The sequence below is a fragment of the Antechinus flavipes genome, chromosome X, assembly GCF_016432865.1.
Source record: "Antechinus flavipes isolate AdamAnt ecotype Samford, QLD, Australia chromosome X, AdamAnt_v2, whole genome shotgun sequence".
Taxonomy (NCBI): Eukaryota; Metazoa; Chordata; class Mammalia; order Dasyuromorphia; family Dasyuridae; genus Antechinus; species Antechinus flavipes.
In genome coordinates, this window is record NC_067404.1 from 14,005,815 (window position 1) to 14,021,405 (window position 15,591).

At 39.0% G+C, this 15,591-nt stretch overlaps 1 protein-coding gene across 1 annotated transcript in view; it reads left to right on the forward strand.

Annotated features, from left to right (window-relative positions):
* The window catches only part of LOC127542906 (uncharacterized), a 247,599-nt gene that overhangs the window by 215,697 nt on the left and 16,311 nt on the right, over positions 1 to 15,591 (forward strand). The window contains exons 5-6 of the mRNA XM_051968810.1: positions 35 to 94; positions 13,002 to 13,030. Coding sequence (XP_051824770.1) covers positions 35 to 94; positions 13,002 to 13,030 — 89 coding nt within the window. The remainder of the gene's footprint in view (positions 1 to 34; positions 95 to 13,001; positions 13,031 to 15,591) is intronic.

Genomic DNA, 15,591 nt, shown 5'->3' on the forward strand with positions numbered 1-15,591 from the left:
CCAGGCTTTGAACTACTTCTCTCTTTCCTTCCAGGTGGCCTGGCTTCCATCTCGGCCTCTTGCTCCTCTGAGAACCAAGCCTCTTAGACTGAAGGTCCCTGGGAAGGTGCTCCCTAGAAGCAGGTGAGCTAGCTCCCCATAGTGCTGGGGTTGTGGGAGTCTTCACTAAGGCTGTGGGGTTAAGTAAAAAGTAATCCTGTAGAGGGTCACGGACAGTGGGGAAATTCTGGGTGAGGTAGAAGACCCTTCGGCCCAGAGGGAACCTGCTAACAATGTCTGGTTTGGCTCCCCATCCCCCCAGGGGCTCTCGGCCTTCCTGAGGAGTCAGGGGGTGTGACAGCCTGTGGGGAGATTGAAGCAGAGGGAGAGCAGGTGGCAAACTAGGTACAATAGCAAGTTGTTTATGTGGCCCCATGCACACGGTAATACTGGGCACATGCCCAGGGTTTTTGTTACCTAAGTGTATGAGGGTATAAAAAGGGGAAAGTCCTTGGAATAAACAGACTCCATTTTTCCACCATCCTCAGGAGTCCCGCCTCATCACTTCTCCATTAAGACAGTATATTTTAAGTGCCCCGGCATGGGGGATCGAGAAAGCAACAGTGCGTTGTGTCACCCCGACTTGGGGGCTCTAGAAAGCAGGACACAACATGATCCCCTATTCCATCCCCTATTCCATCCCTCAGCTTTGGGCCAGCCTGGGATGCACTTTCCTGAATGAGCCTGAGCAAAATCTATCCCTTCCAAGAATGGCTTTCTTCCATTTGGGAAATAAGAGGATGACTCCTACCTACCTCACTCAGAGCCCGACTGGAATATTTTCTTGGAGTTTCGAGGGGATAACCTGGGCAAGATCCCGGTTTTCTGCTCTCAGAGAACTCCCAGTGCAGTGAAGGAAAGGGACAAGGAAAAGGTTCTCCCTTTGGTGAACCTTGAAACCAGAACTGCTTGGTAAAGAAGGCCTCGGTGAACATTGGTGAGGATTTTCAGCTGTTTAAAGGAAACTACTTGAGCGGCAGAAGGGGGCTCTGGGAGTCAGAATGGGACAGGAAGAACAAATAACCCCTTGAGCAGAGCTCAGGTGCCCTTCCCTTTCCAGCCCTGGGAAGCTCAGTGGGGTTCTGTCCACCAAGGAAAGAGGAATTCTCCCCTAACCTTCCCAAATCAGCTTCATGGATCTCACTCAGATTGTCCCCTGCTGCCAACAGCCTCAAGAGGCCAAAAGGACAGGGAGAGCAACTCAACCAGGAGGGCTCCCAACACTTCCACAATAGACCCTGCCAATTGCAGCCAATATTGTAGTTGTTAGAAATCTAAAGGAACACCCTCCAATGTGTTAGCAATGATGCAACAGGGTGCGGGATGGAAGTTAGGGCACAAACACACACACACACACACACACACACACACACGCACACACACCGGTGAAGCCTCAATCCAATATGTTATAAAGAATTTTTAATATATATCAATTAGCAATCGATGGGAGGATAAAAATATTGGAGATAATCGCATAGTCAAGAAGAAGAGTCTGGGAGCCTTAGCTCCTAAGGAAAATCTAATGGAAAGGGATGATAGAAAATTTAGAGGAATCCCCTAATATCTGAGAATTCCTGTCTCCCATGTGCATTTTGATATAGACAAGTAGAATCCTGTTCTCCCTGTAAGTCCATACATTTGAGTATAACTGTGCTCTGTTTATAGATTGAATGAGTGAATGTACTTCTATACTCCCCATTTATTCATATTGCAGCATATTCATATTGGTTCTGCTCATTTCACTCCGTTCCCACAGTCCTCTCTCTGGGTGTAGATGGTTCTCATCATCACGAGATCATGGGAACTGGTATCATTGTTGAGAAGAGCCACGTCCATCAGAATCGAGCATCATATGAACTTGCCATTGCCGTGTACAGTGAAATCCTGGTTCTGCTCATTTCACTTAGCATCAATTCATGTAACTCTCTCCAGGCCCAGAGAAAGCATGATTACAAATATATATTTTCAATAGAATATGGCTGCTCATGTAGGTGAATAGGATTAATACATGAATAAACATTTAGGTAGAAATAGAATGACTAATGTTTCAGAGGAGATAGAATTTATTAATAATAGAAATTAATTTATGGAAAGAAACAAATGAGTGCTCAAATTCAGGAATAAAGACTAAGAACATACATACAAACATACACACATACCATACACACATATATTCATGTATATTCAGAAACACAGTCTGTCTTCACATACATGAGTTGTCATATTCTCTATATTCTTTGATTTAATTATGAATTTATGATTTAATAGAAATAGACCAGAGAATATAGATGAATATAGTGAAACATATAGATGAAATATATGAGTTCTTCATTTAATTTAGTATTACGTAACCTACATATATATATATGTATGTATATATATATATGTATATATATATAAAAACACACACACACACACACACATGCACACTACATTATAAAGAGTTATGCAGTAGTCATAAGGAGGACTAGAGAAAGAATAGAAGAATTCTCCCTTGCATGAATATACAGAGAAAATATTGAGTCCTCCTGGATAAATATGTACAGAGCCCAAGGTTTTGAGGAGGGGAACAGAGGGTCACCTGCACAGACAGCAGGGGGTCCGTGGGCATCAGTCTGGATCCCTGGGGTCCTCTCCCTCCCTGGTTTCTTTAATGACCACAGTCAGGAAACCACGATGGCAACTTGAACCACCTGCAGAGGTTGTGGGTGAGGGGGAATTTATCTGAGAAGGTCTGTGGAAGAAAGTAAATGAACAGGAAAAGGAGTGGGGGAGAGGGGAATGACCCTGAGACTTGTGGCTGCAGGAAGGGGAAAGTGAGCTTGAGAAGGACTGAAGGGAAGGGTAAAAGGAGAATAATGGGATTCCAGGGGGAGGAATTCTATCTTCAAGGAGCCTGGTGAGCTGGATCTCTGCTGGGGACCAATGGAGAGAACGCCGGGATTGGCTGGAGGGAGACTCTCCATCGAGGTTGAGCACTGACTTCATGAGCCGTGGCTGGTCAGCAGGGGCACCACATTGCCAAGATTCAGCTCTACTTCCTGATTCATCCCTGAGGACTCCGAGGGTTGAGAACGGACATCTGAGAGGTGAGAAAGCCCAGGGGTCCCACTCAAAGCCCACCTGAGGCTCGGGCTCCTGAGCGGGGATGACCTGTGGCCAGGAAATACATGATTTAGGGCCTAGGACTCCAGTCCCTGGTAGCGAAAGGCTCCCCAACTACTCACTACGGGGCTTTGTCCTCCTACTCGCCCATCCAGGGCTCTGAGATGTGACACTGTTAGATTGGGAAAAGGTATCCTCCAGTTTAGGAGACAAGTCCAGGAAGAACCTTAGCTTTTATTCTGATTTTTAGGTTAGATTAAGGCCAGTACTTGCTGATTAGGGGCTGCATCAAGGAAAAACATTAGAAAAGCAAGGGGTTCTCCGCTGTGGGTTGGCATATATGGCACATGACCATTTAAATAGCCCTTCTATAAATGTATGATTACTTATCTAATTGTTACTTCTGTATTTTCACTCTAGAGTGGAATAGGACAATTTAAATAGCCTTTGTATGATTACTTATCTAATTGATACTTCTCTATTGTCATTCTATACCGGCATATGAAAATTGAAATAGCCTTTCTATAGATATATGATTACTTATCTAATTATTACTTCTATATTTTCACTCTATATTGGCATAGGACCATTTAAATAACCCTTCTATAGATATATGATTACTTATCTAATTGTTACTTCTATAAATCCATTATTTAATTGTCTTTCTCTATACTCTATACATACAAATCAATGTATACAAAAAACAAATGCCTTCCTTTACTAAAGAATGAAGCGAAAAACCAGAGCGAACACACACACCCACATATATGTATATATTTTTGTATTCATATAGATGAGGTTTTTTCCAATATTCCCTATATTCCATTTACATAAATAGGAAGTGATATTCTTTAGGAGGCACTCGAGTCATATGTGAGTATACATAGATGAAGGTAGGTAGTTACTACTCTATAGTGGCATGGAACCATTTAAATTGCTCATCTATAGATATATGGTTATTTATCTAATTATTACTTCACTACTTTCACTCTATAGTGGCATAGGACCATTTTAATAGCCTTTCTATAAATGTATGATGACTTATCTAATTATTACTTATCTATTTTCATTCTATATCGGAATAGGACCATTTAAATAGCCATTCTATACATATATGACTACTTATCTAATTGTTACTTCTATATTTCTGTTATCTAATTGTCTTTCACTAGACTCGATACATACAAATGAACGTATAGAAAGAACAAATGCCTTCCTTTACTTTGGAATGAAGCGAGAAACCAGAGTGGACACACACACATTCACATATATGTATATATTCTTTGTTGTTATATAGATGAGGTTTTTTCCATATTCCCTGTATTCCATTTACATAAATATGAAGTGATATTCTCTGGAAGCACTGTAGTCATATGTGAGTATACATAGATGAAGGCAGAGAGTTACTACTCTATCGATAGTGGCATCGGACTATTTAAATAGCCCTTCTATAGATATATGATTATTTATCTAATGGTTACTTCTATATTTTCACTCTATAGTGGCATATGACCATTTCAGTAGCCCCTCTCAAGATATAAGATTACTTATCTAAATATTACTTACCTATTTTAACTCTATAGAGACATAGGACAATTTAAATAGCCCTTCAATAGCTATATGGTGACTTATCTAATTATTACTTTTCTGTTTTCACTCTATAGTGGCATATTACCATTGAAGTTCCCCTTCTATACATATATGGTTACTTATCTAATTATTACTTCTCTATTTTCATTCTATAGCGGCCTAGGACCATTTAAATAGCCCTTCTATATATCTATGATTACTTATCTAATTATTACTTCTCTATTTTCACTCTATAGTGGCATATGACCATTAAATAGACTTTTTCTAGATATATGATTACTTAACTAATTGTTACTTCTCTATTTTAACTCTATAGAGACATAGGACAATTTAAATAGCCCTTCAATAGCTATATGGTGACTTATCTAATTATTACTTCTCTATTTTCATTCTATAGTGGCATATTACCATTGAAGTTCCCCTTCTATACATATATGGTTACTTATCTAATTATTACTTCTCTATTTTCATTCTATAGCGGCCTAGGACCATTTAAATAGCCCTTCTATATATCTATGATTACTTATCTAATTATTACTTCTCTATTTTCACTCTATAGTGGCATATGACCATTAAATAGACTTTTTCTAGATATATGATTACTTAACTAATTGTTACTTCTCTATTTTCAGTCCATAGTGGCATATGACCATTGAAATAACCCTTCTATAGATAGATGATTACTTATCTAATTATTACTTTTCTATTTTCACTCTATAGTGGCATATGACCATTTAAATAGCCCGTCTATGGATATATTGTTACTTATGTAATTGTTACTTCTTTATTTTTACTCTATAGTGGCATAGGAACATTTAAATAGCCCTTCTATTAATATATGATTATTTATCTAAATATTACCTATCTATTTTAACTCTATAGTGATATATGACAATTCAAATACCCTTTCTATAAATATATGATTACTTATCTAATGGTTACTTCTCTATATTCACTCTATAGTGTCATATGACCATTTAAATAACTTTTCTATAGGTATATACTTACTTATCTAATTATTACTTATCTAGTTTCACCTTATACTGCTATATGACCATTTACATACTCCTACTAGAGATATATGATTACTTATCTAATTATTACATCTGTTTGCACTCTATAGTGGCATAGGACCATTCAAATACCCCTTGTATAGATATATGATTAGTTATCTAGTTATTCTCTATTTTCACTCTATATTGGTATATGACCATTTAAATAGCCCTTCAATAGATATATGATTGCTTTTCTAATTATTGCCTATCTATTTTTACTTTATAGTGGCATAGGACCATGTAAATAGCCCTTCTATAGATATATATATAATTATAATTACTTATCTAAATATTACTTATGTATTTTCACTCTATAGTAACATATGACAATTTAAATAGCCTTTCTATAGATATATGATTACTGATCTAATTGTTACTTCTCTATTTTCACTCCATAGTGGAACAAGACCATTTAAAGAGCCCTTCTCTAGATATATGGTCACTTATATAATTGTTATTTCTCTATTTTCACTCTGTACTAGCATAGGACCATTGAAATAGCCCTTCTACAGATATATGATTACTTATCTAATTGTTACTTCCGTATTTTCACTCTATAGTGGCATAGGACCATTTAAATAGCCTTTTATAAATATGTGGTTACTTATCTAATTATTACTTCTCTATTTTCACTCTATACTAGCATAGGACCATTTAAATAACCTTTCATACATATATGATTACTTATCTAATTGTTACTTCTCTATTTTTACGCTGTAGTGCCATAGGACCATTGACATAGGCTTTGTATAGGTGTAGGATTACTTATCTAATTGTTACTTCTATATTTGCACTCTGTAGTGGCATATGACCAGTGAAAAAGCCTTTCTATGCATGTATGATTACGTATCTAATTATTACTTCTCTATATTCACCTTGTAGTGGCATGTGATCATTGAAATAGCCTTTCTATAGATGTATGATTACTTATCTGTTTATTACTTCTCTATTTTCACTCTATAGTGGCATAGACCATTTCTATAGCCCCTCTATAGATATATGATTACTTATCTAATTATTACTTATCTATTTTTACTAAATCGTCGCATATGACCATTTAAATTCTTTTTCTATAGATATATGATTACTTATCTAATTATTACTTATCTATTTTCAATCTATATTGGCATATGACCATTTAAATAGCACTTCAATAGATATATGATTAGTTATCAAATTATTACTTATCTATTTTCAATATATTGTTACATATGACAATTTAAATACCATTTCTGTAAATATATGATTACTTATATAATTGTTACTTTTCTATTTTCACTCTATAGTGGAATAGGACCATTGAAATAGACTTTTTATAGATGTAAGATTACTTATCCAATTGTTACTTCTCTATTTTCACTCTTTAGTGGCATATGACCATTTAAATAGCCTTTCTATAGAAGTATGATCACTTATCTAATTGTTACTTCTCTATTTTCACTCTGTAGTGGCATGTGACCATGGAAATAGGCTTTCTATAGATGTATGATTATGTATCTAATTGTTACTTCTCTATTTTCACTCTATAGTGACATAAAACAATTTAAATAGCCTTTCTATAGATAGATGATTACTTATCTAATTAGTACTTATCTATTTTCACTCTATAGTAGCATAGGACCATTTAAGTACCCCTTTTATAGATATATGATTACTTATCTAATTGTTAAATATGACCATTTAAATAGTCCTAATATTGGTATATAATTACTTTTCAAATTATTGCTTATCTATTTTCAATCTATAGTTACTTATGACAATTTAAATACCCTTTCTATACATATATGATTACTTATGTAATTATTACTTCTCTATTTTTTCTCTATAGTGGCATAGGACCATTTAAATAGCCTTTCTAAATATGTAGGATTACTTATGTAATTGTTACTTCTCTATTTTCACTTTATAGTGGCATAAGACCATTGAAATAAGCTTTCTATAGATGTAGGATTACTTATCTAATAGTTACTTCTCTATTTTCGCACTGTAGTGGCATAGGATCATTGAAATAGCCTTTCTATAGCTGTATGATTACTTATCTAATTGTTACTTCTATATTTTCATTCTATACTTGCATATGACCATAAAAACAGCCATTTTATAGATATATGATTACTTATCTAATTGTTACTTCTCTATTTTCACTCTATACTGGCATATGACCATTTAAATAGCCGTTGTATAGATATATGATTACTTATCTAATTATTACTTATCTATTTTCACTCTATATTGGCATATGAATATTTAAATAGCCCTTCTATTGATATATGATTACTTATCAAATTATTACTTATGTTTTTCAATCTATAGTTACATATAACCATTGAAATAGTCTTTCTATAAATATATGATTACTTATGTAATTATTACTTCTCTATTTTCACTCTATAGTGATATAGGACCATTTAAATAGCCTTTCTATATATGTATGATTACTTATCTAATTGTTACTTCTCTATTTTCGCTCTATTGTGGCACAGGACCATTGAAGTAGCCTTTCTATAGATGTAAGATTACTTATCTAATTGTTACTTCTCTATTTTCGCTCTATTGTGGCACAGGACCATTGAAGTAGCCTTTCTATAGATGTAAGATTACTTATCTAATTGTTACTTCTCTGTTTTCACTCTATAATGGCATAGGACCATTTAAATAGCTCTTATGTAGATCTATGATTACTTATCTAATTATTACTTCTCTATTTTTACTCTGTAGTGGCAAAGGACAATTTAAATAATCCTTCTGTAGATATATGATTACTTATCTAATTTTTATTTCTATTATTTAATTGTCTTTCTCTATACTCTGTACATACAAATGAATGTATAGAAAGAACAAATGGCTTCCTTTACATAGGAATGAAGCGAAAAATCAGAGTGGACACACACACTCACATATATGTATATATTCTTTATCTTTATATACATGAGGTTTTTTCTGTATTCCCTATATTCCATGTGCATAAATGTATAGTGATATTCTATAGGAGGCACTCTAGTCATATGTGAGTATACATAGATGAAGGTAGAGAGTTACTACTCACTCTATAGTGACACATAACCATTTAAATAGCCCTTTTATAAATATATGGTTACTTACCTAATTGTTACTTCTCTATTTTCACTCTATACTGGCATAGGACCATTTAAACAGCCCTTCTATAGGTATATGATTACTTATCTAATTATGACTTAACTATTTTCACTCTATAATGGCATAGGACCATTCAAATAGCCCTTCTATAGATCTATGATTACTTATCTAATTATTACTTCTCGATTTTCACTCTGTATTGGCATATGACCATTTATATACCCTTTCTATAGATATATTATTACTTATCTAATTGTTACTTCTGTATTTTCACTCTATAGTGGAATTGGACCATTTAAATAGCCCTTCTATAGATATATGATTACTTATCTAATTGTTACTTCTATATTTCTATTATTTAATTGTCTTTCTCTATACTTTATCTGTACAAATGAATGTATAGAAAGAACAAATGCCTTCCTTTACTTAGGAATGAAGCGAGAAATCAGAGCTGACACTCACACTCACATATATGTATATATTCTTTGTCTTCATATAGATGAGGTTTTTTCTATATTCCATATATTCCATTTACATAAATATGAAGTGATATTCTATAGGAGGCACTGGAGTCATATGTGAGTATACCTAGATGAAGGCAATGTAATGCCAGAGAAACTGAGGCAGGAGAGAAATTAGAGAATTTTAAATATTTTATTAATGGGAGAATAAGATTGACTGGACAGGACTTTCTTCTCAAATGATCCAGTCAGACAGAGATAAAGATATACTGGGACCAAGGAATCCATGTTGGTCCCAGGGCTGGAGGAGACTGTCATCTCACAGAATTCAGTGTCCACCATCCACCCGCCAGCCGCCATCCTCCAGCAATGAATGGAGGAAGCCCAACTTCTTAAATCCCTTTTCTCTGAACAAAGGAAGGGGTGAGAAGCACGGGAAAACTGTCAGGATGGAAAAGGCCATAAATTCTTTAAAAACCCAGAGACAGGATGTGTGAATACACAGAGATAAAGGTGTCAGTGAAATATCTTGGAATATTTTAGAGGGATATTGTAAATTCTCGAGGACAGAAAAGAGTCAGGAGGTCTACTCTCTTGTTTATCTTACTAACAATTTATAACCTTAGAGTAAATGGTCCTCAGCCTTAATGGACCAGAGGGATATTTACAGCTTAGGGGAGTAATTAGGGAGACTGAGATAAGGGAAGCTTGTACAAGGAAACTGAGTCAGGACAGTTAAAGAGAACAGTGGCATAACAGTAGAGAACATAATAAATGAACTATATTAGAACATTCCATATATATGATAAGCCTTTATGTAGATTACACACACACACACACACACACACACACATATACATGTATGTATATATATACATTAGGATTATAAGAAGAGGCATTCGGTTCTCATAGAAAATGGAAGAGTCAGAAGCTTCTGAAATGATGTCACTTGTAGCATTGGTGGGGGAGGATAAATGAGGCTGAGAAGTTGTTTGGGGAAAGGGAAATGAGTAGGAGAAGGTCTTTGGGAGAAGAAAAAATAAAGACAGGGCAGGGGTTAAGGGCCAAGGGGAAAATGAGCTGGAGGGGTAGTGGGGGAGGGAAAATGAGCCTGAGAAGCAGTTTGAAGGGGGAAGAAAGGAGCTTGAGAGGGTGTGGGGGCGGGAAGGGGAAATGAGAACAATGGCCTATGAGGAGGATGGATGCTGTTTCCAGGGAGACCAGTGATTAGGCTGTCAGAGGGGGACCAATGGAGGGAGCAGCAGGATTGGCTGGAGGAAGACTGCAGTATTACCAAAGTGGTGCTGACATCTCTGGCCACTGATGCTCAGCAGAGGGCGGCCCCCCTTGGCAGGCTCAGCTCCGATTGGCTGGTGCCTCCTTGTCATCGCAGAGAGTGGGGAACAGGTAAGGGAGAAGTGAGAGGCCTGCACCCTCCCAAACCACTCCCCACCACCATCAGGCTTGGGCTCCCTAGTGAGGGAGCAAAGTGACCAGGAAACATAAGGCCCAGACCCGAGCGCTCCTTCCTGTGGTCCTTTTGGGCCTGTGTCCTTCCACTCCACAAGTTCAAAGTTCTTGTAAGATGGCGGGAGGGAGGCCTCTCTGTTTCAAAAAGGCAGGTCCAGGGAGGGCCATGGGTAGTGTTACTGCCAAGTTTAGGGTTAAATTAAAGACAGAACTTACTGACCAGAGGCCACCCCAAGGGAAAGCAGTCAACTGGCAGAGATCTCTCAGCTGGGGGCTGAGAACTAGTATACTTCTATGAGTGGGGAGGAGGAAGGTTAGGGGTGTCTCAATACACTGGTGGGTCTGGATAGGATGGAGGGCTGCAAGAAACCTCAGAGCCCAAGTGGGCCAAGCTCCTTTGGGAAAAAGAGTACTTGAGGCCAAGAGGAGGGCAGGGATGTGGCCAAGGTCACACAGCCAGTGAGAGGGAGTCCCAGGCCTGGAGCCCCTGTGTCTCGCCAGCCAGGCCAAGTGGCTTTCATCTGGGCCTCTCCTTCCTCTGACAGCCAAACTTATGGACTGGTCCCTGGTAATGGGCTCCCCAAAATCAGGTGGGCAGGTTCTCCTTAGAACTGGGGCTCCCGCTCTAGCGGCCTTGTCCTTGTGACTTGTGAATCTCCCAACTGAATCCTGGCTCTGCATCTCCCAGAGCTTCCAGTGGGCTTGTGCTTTTATATGCACTTTTAGAGGTATGAACTCACAGGTGTGAAAGGTGTGAACTCTTGCAGAACTCTAGCAAGTACTAAGCACATTAGTGAACCACAGAACTGGTAAGCACCAGGCTAAAATTAGGCAACCAACTTAGCACCTTGCAAGAATCCTAACAGCCATGTGTATATGTATGTGTATATATATGGCTGTTATATATATAGAATGTCTTCGTATATATGACTCATCATATATTCTCTATTCATTCATTTACATAAGTATGAAGTATTTTATAAGAAAACTCTTTACTCCTATGTGAGTATACATAGAGGAATAGTAGAGATAGCTATAAATGAAATCTACAATTTCTTTCCCACATATAGGCTAATATAATGTCTTATGTGTCTTCCTATTCATAGACACAAAAAATACACAAAACTCAGGGGTTTTGAGGAGGGATACAGAGGAACGTCTGCACAGACAGCAGGGGGTCACTGGGCATCAATCCCGGTCTCTGGGGTTCTCTCCCTCCCTTCCCACGTTCCACAATTACAACAATCAAGAGCTCCCCATGGCAACTTGAGCCACCTGTAGCAATGGTAGGGCAGTGGGAGAAGTTATTTGATGAGGGGGATGAAGGGCTGACTGTGGAGACAGCAAGGGGTCGTAGGGCATCAGTCCCAGTCCCTGCCTTTCCCTCCCTGCCACGCTCCCTCAGGGACAAGTCAGGGAACCCCGCAGGCCGCTAGAACCACCTGTAAGCGGGTGTGGGGCAGGGGAAATGGGTCTGAGAAGCTATTTGAGGAGGGGGGATTGAGCAGGAAAGAGTGTTTAGGAAAGGGAAGGCTGATTCCTGGGAAACGGTTGACACGAAATCTGGTGAGGACCAGTGGAAGGAGGGGGGACGTTGGTGATGGGACAACTGCTGCTTTACGAAGATCGGCACTGATGTCAACAAGCATCAGTGCTCAGTGGGATCATGACACAATGTTGCTGTTATTGTATGTAATGTTCTTATATTATCCAGGGGACAAACTGGAGAGATTGTATGGAAAAGGGATGCTTACTCTAAGGAGAGGGATGGGGGGGATGTCCGCTGTGAGCCAGTGGAGGGGGAAGGGTTGGTGATAGAGGGACTTTTGTCACACCAAAGTGAAAGCTGATATCCCTAGCTATGGGTGCTCGTCAATGGGTCCGCCTTCCCAAAACCCAGTTCTGCTTGGTTTCTGGCTTCATGAGGACTTAGAATTCTCAGTAATTAGAAAAATGCCAGGGGGCCAGTACAAAGCCCCCCCCCTAAGGCTCAGGCTCCTGTGGTGAGGAACCATCAGCCCCAGACTCCAGGACTCATTCAAGAATAGGACAGGGATATGGCCAAGATCACACAATCAGGAAGGAGCAGACTCAAGCTTTGAACTACTTCTCTCTTTCCTTCCAGGTGGCCTGGCTTCCATCTCGGCCTCTTGCTCCACTGAGAACCAAGCCTCTTAGATGGAAGGTCCCTGGGAAGGCGCTCCCTAGAAGCAGGTGAGCTGGCTCCCCATAGAGCTGCGGTTCTGGGAGTCTTCAGTAGGACTGTGGGGTTAAGCAAATAGTAATCCTGTACAGGGTCACGGACAGTGGGGAAATTCTGGGTGAGGTAGAAGACCCTTCGGCCCAGAGGGAACCTGCTGACAATGTCTGGTTCGGCTTCCCATCTTCCCTAAGGGCTCTCGGCCTTCCTGAGGAGTCAGGGGGTGTGACAACCTGTGTGGAGATTGAAGCAGAGGGAGAGCAGGCGGCAAACTAGGTACAATAGCGTGTTGTTTATGTGGCCCCATGCACACGGTAATACTGGGCACATGCCCAGGGTTTTTGTTACCTAAGTGTACGAGGGTATAAAAGGGGAAAGTCCTTGGAATAAACGGACTCCATATTCCCACCATCCTCAGGAGTCCCGTCTCATCACTGCCCCATTAAGACAGTATATTTTAAGTGCCCCGGCATGGGGGCTCTAGAAAGCAACAATGCGTTTTGTCACCCCGACTTGGGAGCTCTAGAAAGCAGGACACAGCATGATCCCCTATTCTATCCCTCAGCTTTGGGCCAGTTTGGGATGCACTTTCCTGAATGAGCCTTAGCAAAATCTATCCCTTCCAAGAATGGCTTTCTTCTATTTGGGAAATAAGACGATGACTCCTACCTACCTCACTCAGAGCCCGACTGGAATATTTTCTTGGAGTTTCGAGGGGATAGCCTGGGCAAGATCCCTGTTTTCTGCTCTCAGAGAACACCCAGTGCAGTGAAGGAAAGGGACAAGGAAAAGGTTCTCCCTTTGGTGAACCATGAAACCAGAACTGCTTGGTAAAGAAGGCCTCGGTGAACATTGGTGAGAATTTTCAGCTGTTTAAAGGAAACTACTTGAGCTGCAGAAGGGGGCTCTGGGAGTCAGAATGGGACAGGAAGAACAAATAAACCCTTGAGCAGAGCTCAGGTGCCCTTCCCTTTCCTGCCCTGGGAAGCTCAGTGGGGTTCTGTCCACCAAGGAAAGAGGAATTCTCCCCTAACCTTCCCAAATCAGCTTCATGGGTCTCACTCAGATTGTCCCCTGCTGCCAACAGCCTGAAGAGGCCAAAAGGACAGTACTGTAGTTATTAGAAATATAAAGGGACACCCTCCAATCTGTTAGCAATGATGCAACAGGGTGCGGAATGGAAGTTAGGGCACAAACACACACACACACACACACAATCCAATATCTTATTGGTGAAGCCTCAATCCAATACCTTATAAAGAATTTTTAATATATATCAATTAACAATCAATGTGAGGATACAAACATTGGAGATAATTGCACGGTCCTAAATAAAAGTCTGGGAGCCTTAGCTCCTAAGGAAAATCTAATGGAAAGAGATGATAGAAAATTTAGAGGAATCCCCTAATAGATGAGAATTCCTGTCTCCCATCTGCATTTTGATATAGACAAGTAGAATCCTGTTCTCCCTATAAGTCCATGCATTTGAGTATTACTGTGCTCTGTTTATGGATTGAATGAGTGAATATACTTCTCTACTTCCCATTTATTCATATTGCAGCATATTCATATTGGTTCTGCTCATTTCACTCAGTTCCCACAATCATCTCTGTGGATGTAGATAGTTCTCATCATCATGAGATCATGGGAACTGGTCTCGTTGTTGAGAAGAGCCACGTCCATCAGAATCGAGCATCATACGATCTTGCCGTTGCCGTGTACGATGAAATCCTGGTTCTGCTCATTTCACTTAGCATCAATTCCTGTAACTCTCTCTAGGCCCAGAGAAAGCATTATTACAAATATATATTTTCAATAGAATATGGCTGCTCATGTAGGTAAATAGGACTAATACATGAATAAACATTTAGGTAGAAATAGAATGACTAATGTTTCAGAGGAGATAGAATTTATTAATAATAGAAATTAATTTATGGAAAGAAAAAATGAGTGCTCAAACTCATAAATGAAGAATAAGAACTTGCATACAAACATACACACATACCATACACATATATATTCATGTATATTCAGAAACACAGTCTGTCTTCACATACATGAGTTGTCATATTCTCTATATTCTTTTATTTAATTATGAATTTATGATTTAATAGAAATAGACCAGAGAATATAGATGAATATAGTGAAATATATAGATGAAATTTATGAGTTCTTCACTTAATTTAGTATTACATAACCTACATATATATATATACACACACACACACACATGCACACTACATTATAAAGAGTCATGCAGTAGTCATAAGGAGGACTAGAGAAAGAATGGAGGAATTCTCCCTTGCATGAATATACAGAGAAAATATTTGAGTCCTCATGGATAAATATGTACAAAGCCCAAGGTTTTGAGGAGGGGAACAGAGGGTCACCTGCACAGACAGCAGGGGGTCTGTGGGCATCAGTCTTGATCCCTGGAGTCCTCTCCCTCCCTGGTTTCTTTAATGAACACAGTCAGGAAACCACGACGGCAACTTAAGCTACCTGCAGAGGTTGTGTATGAGGGGGAATTTTTTTTTAATTTTATTTTATTTAATAATAACTTTGTATTCACCGA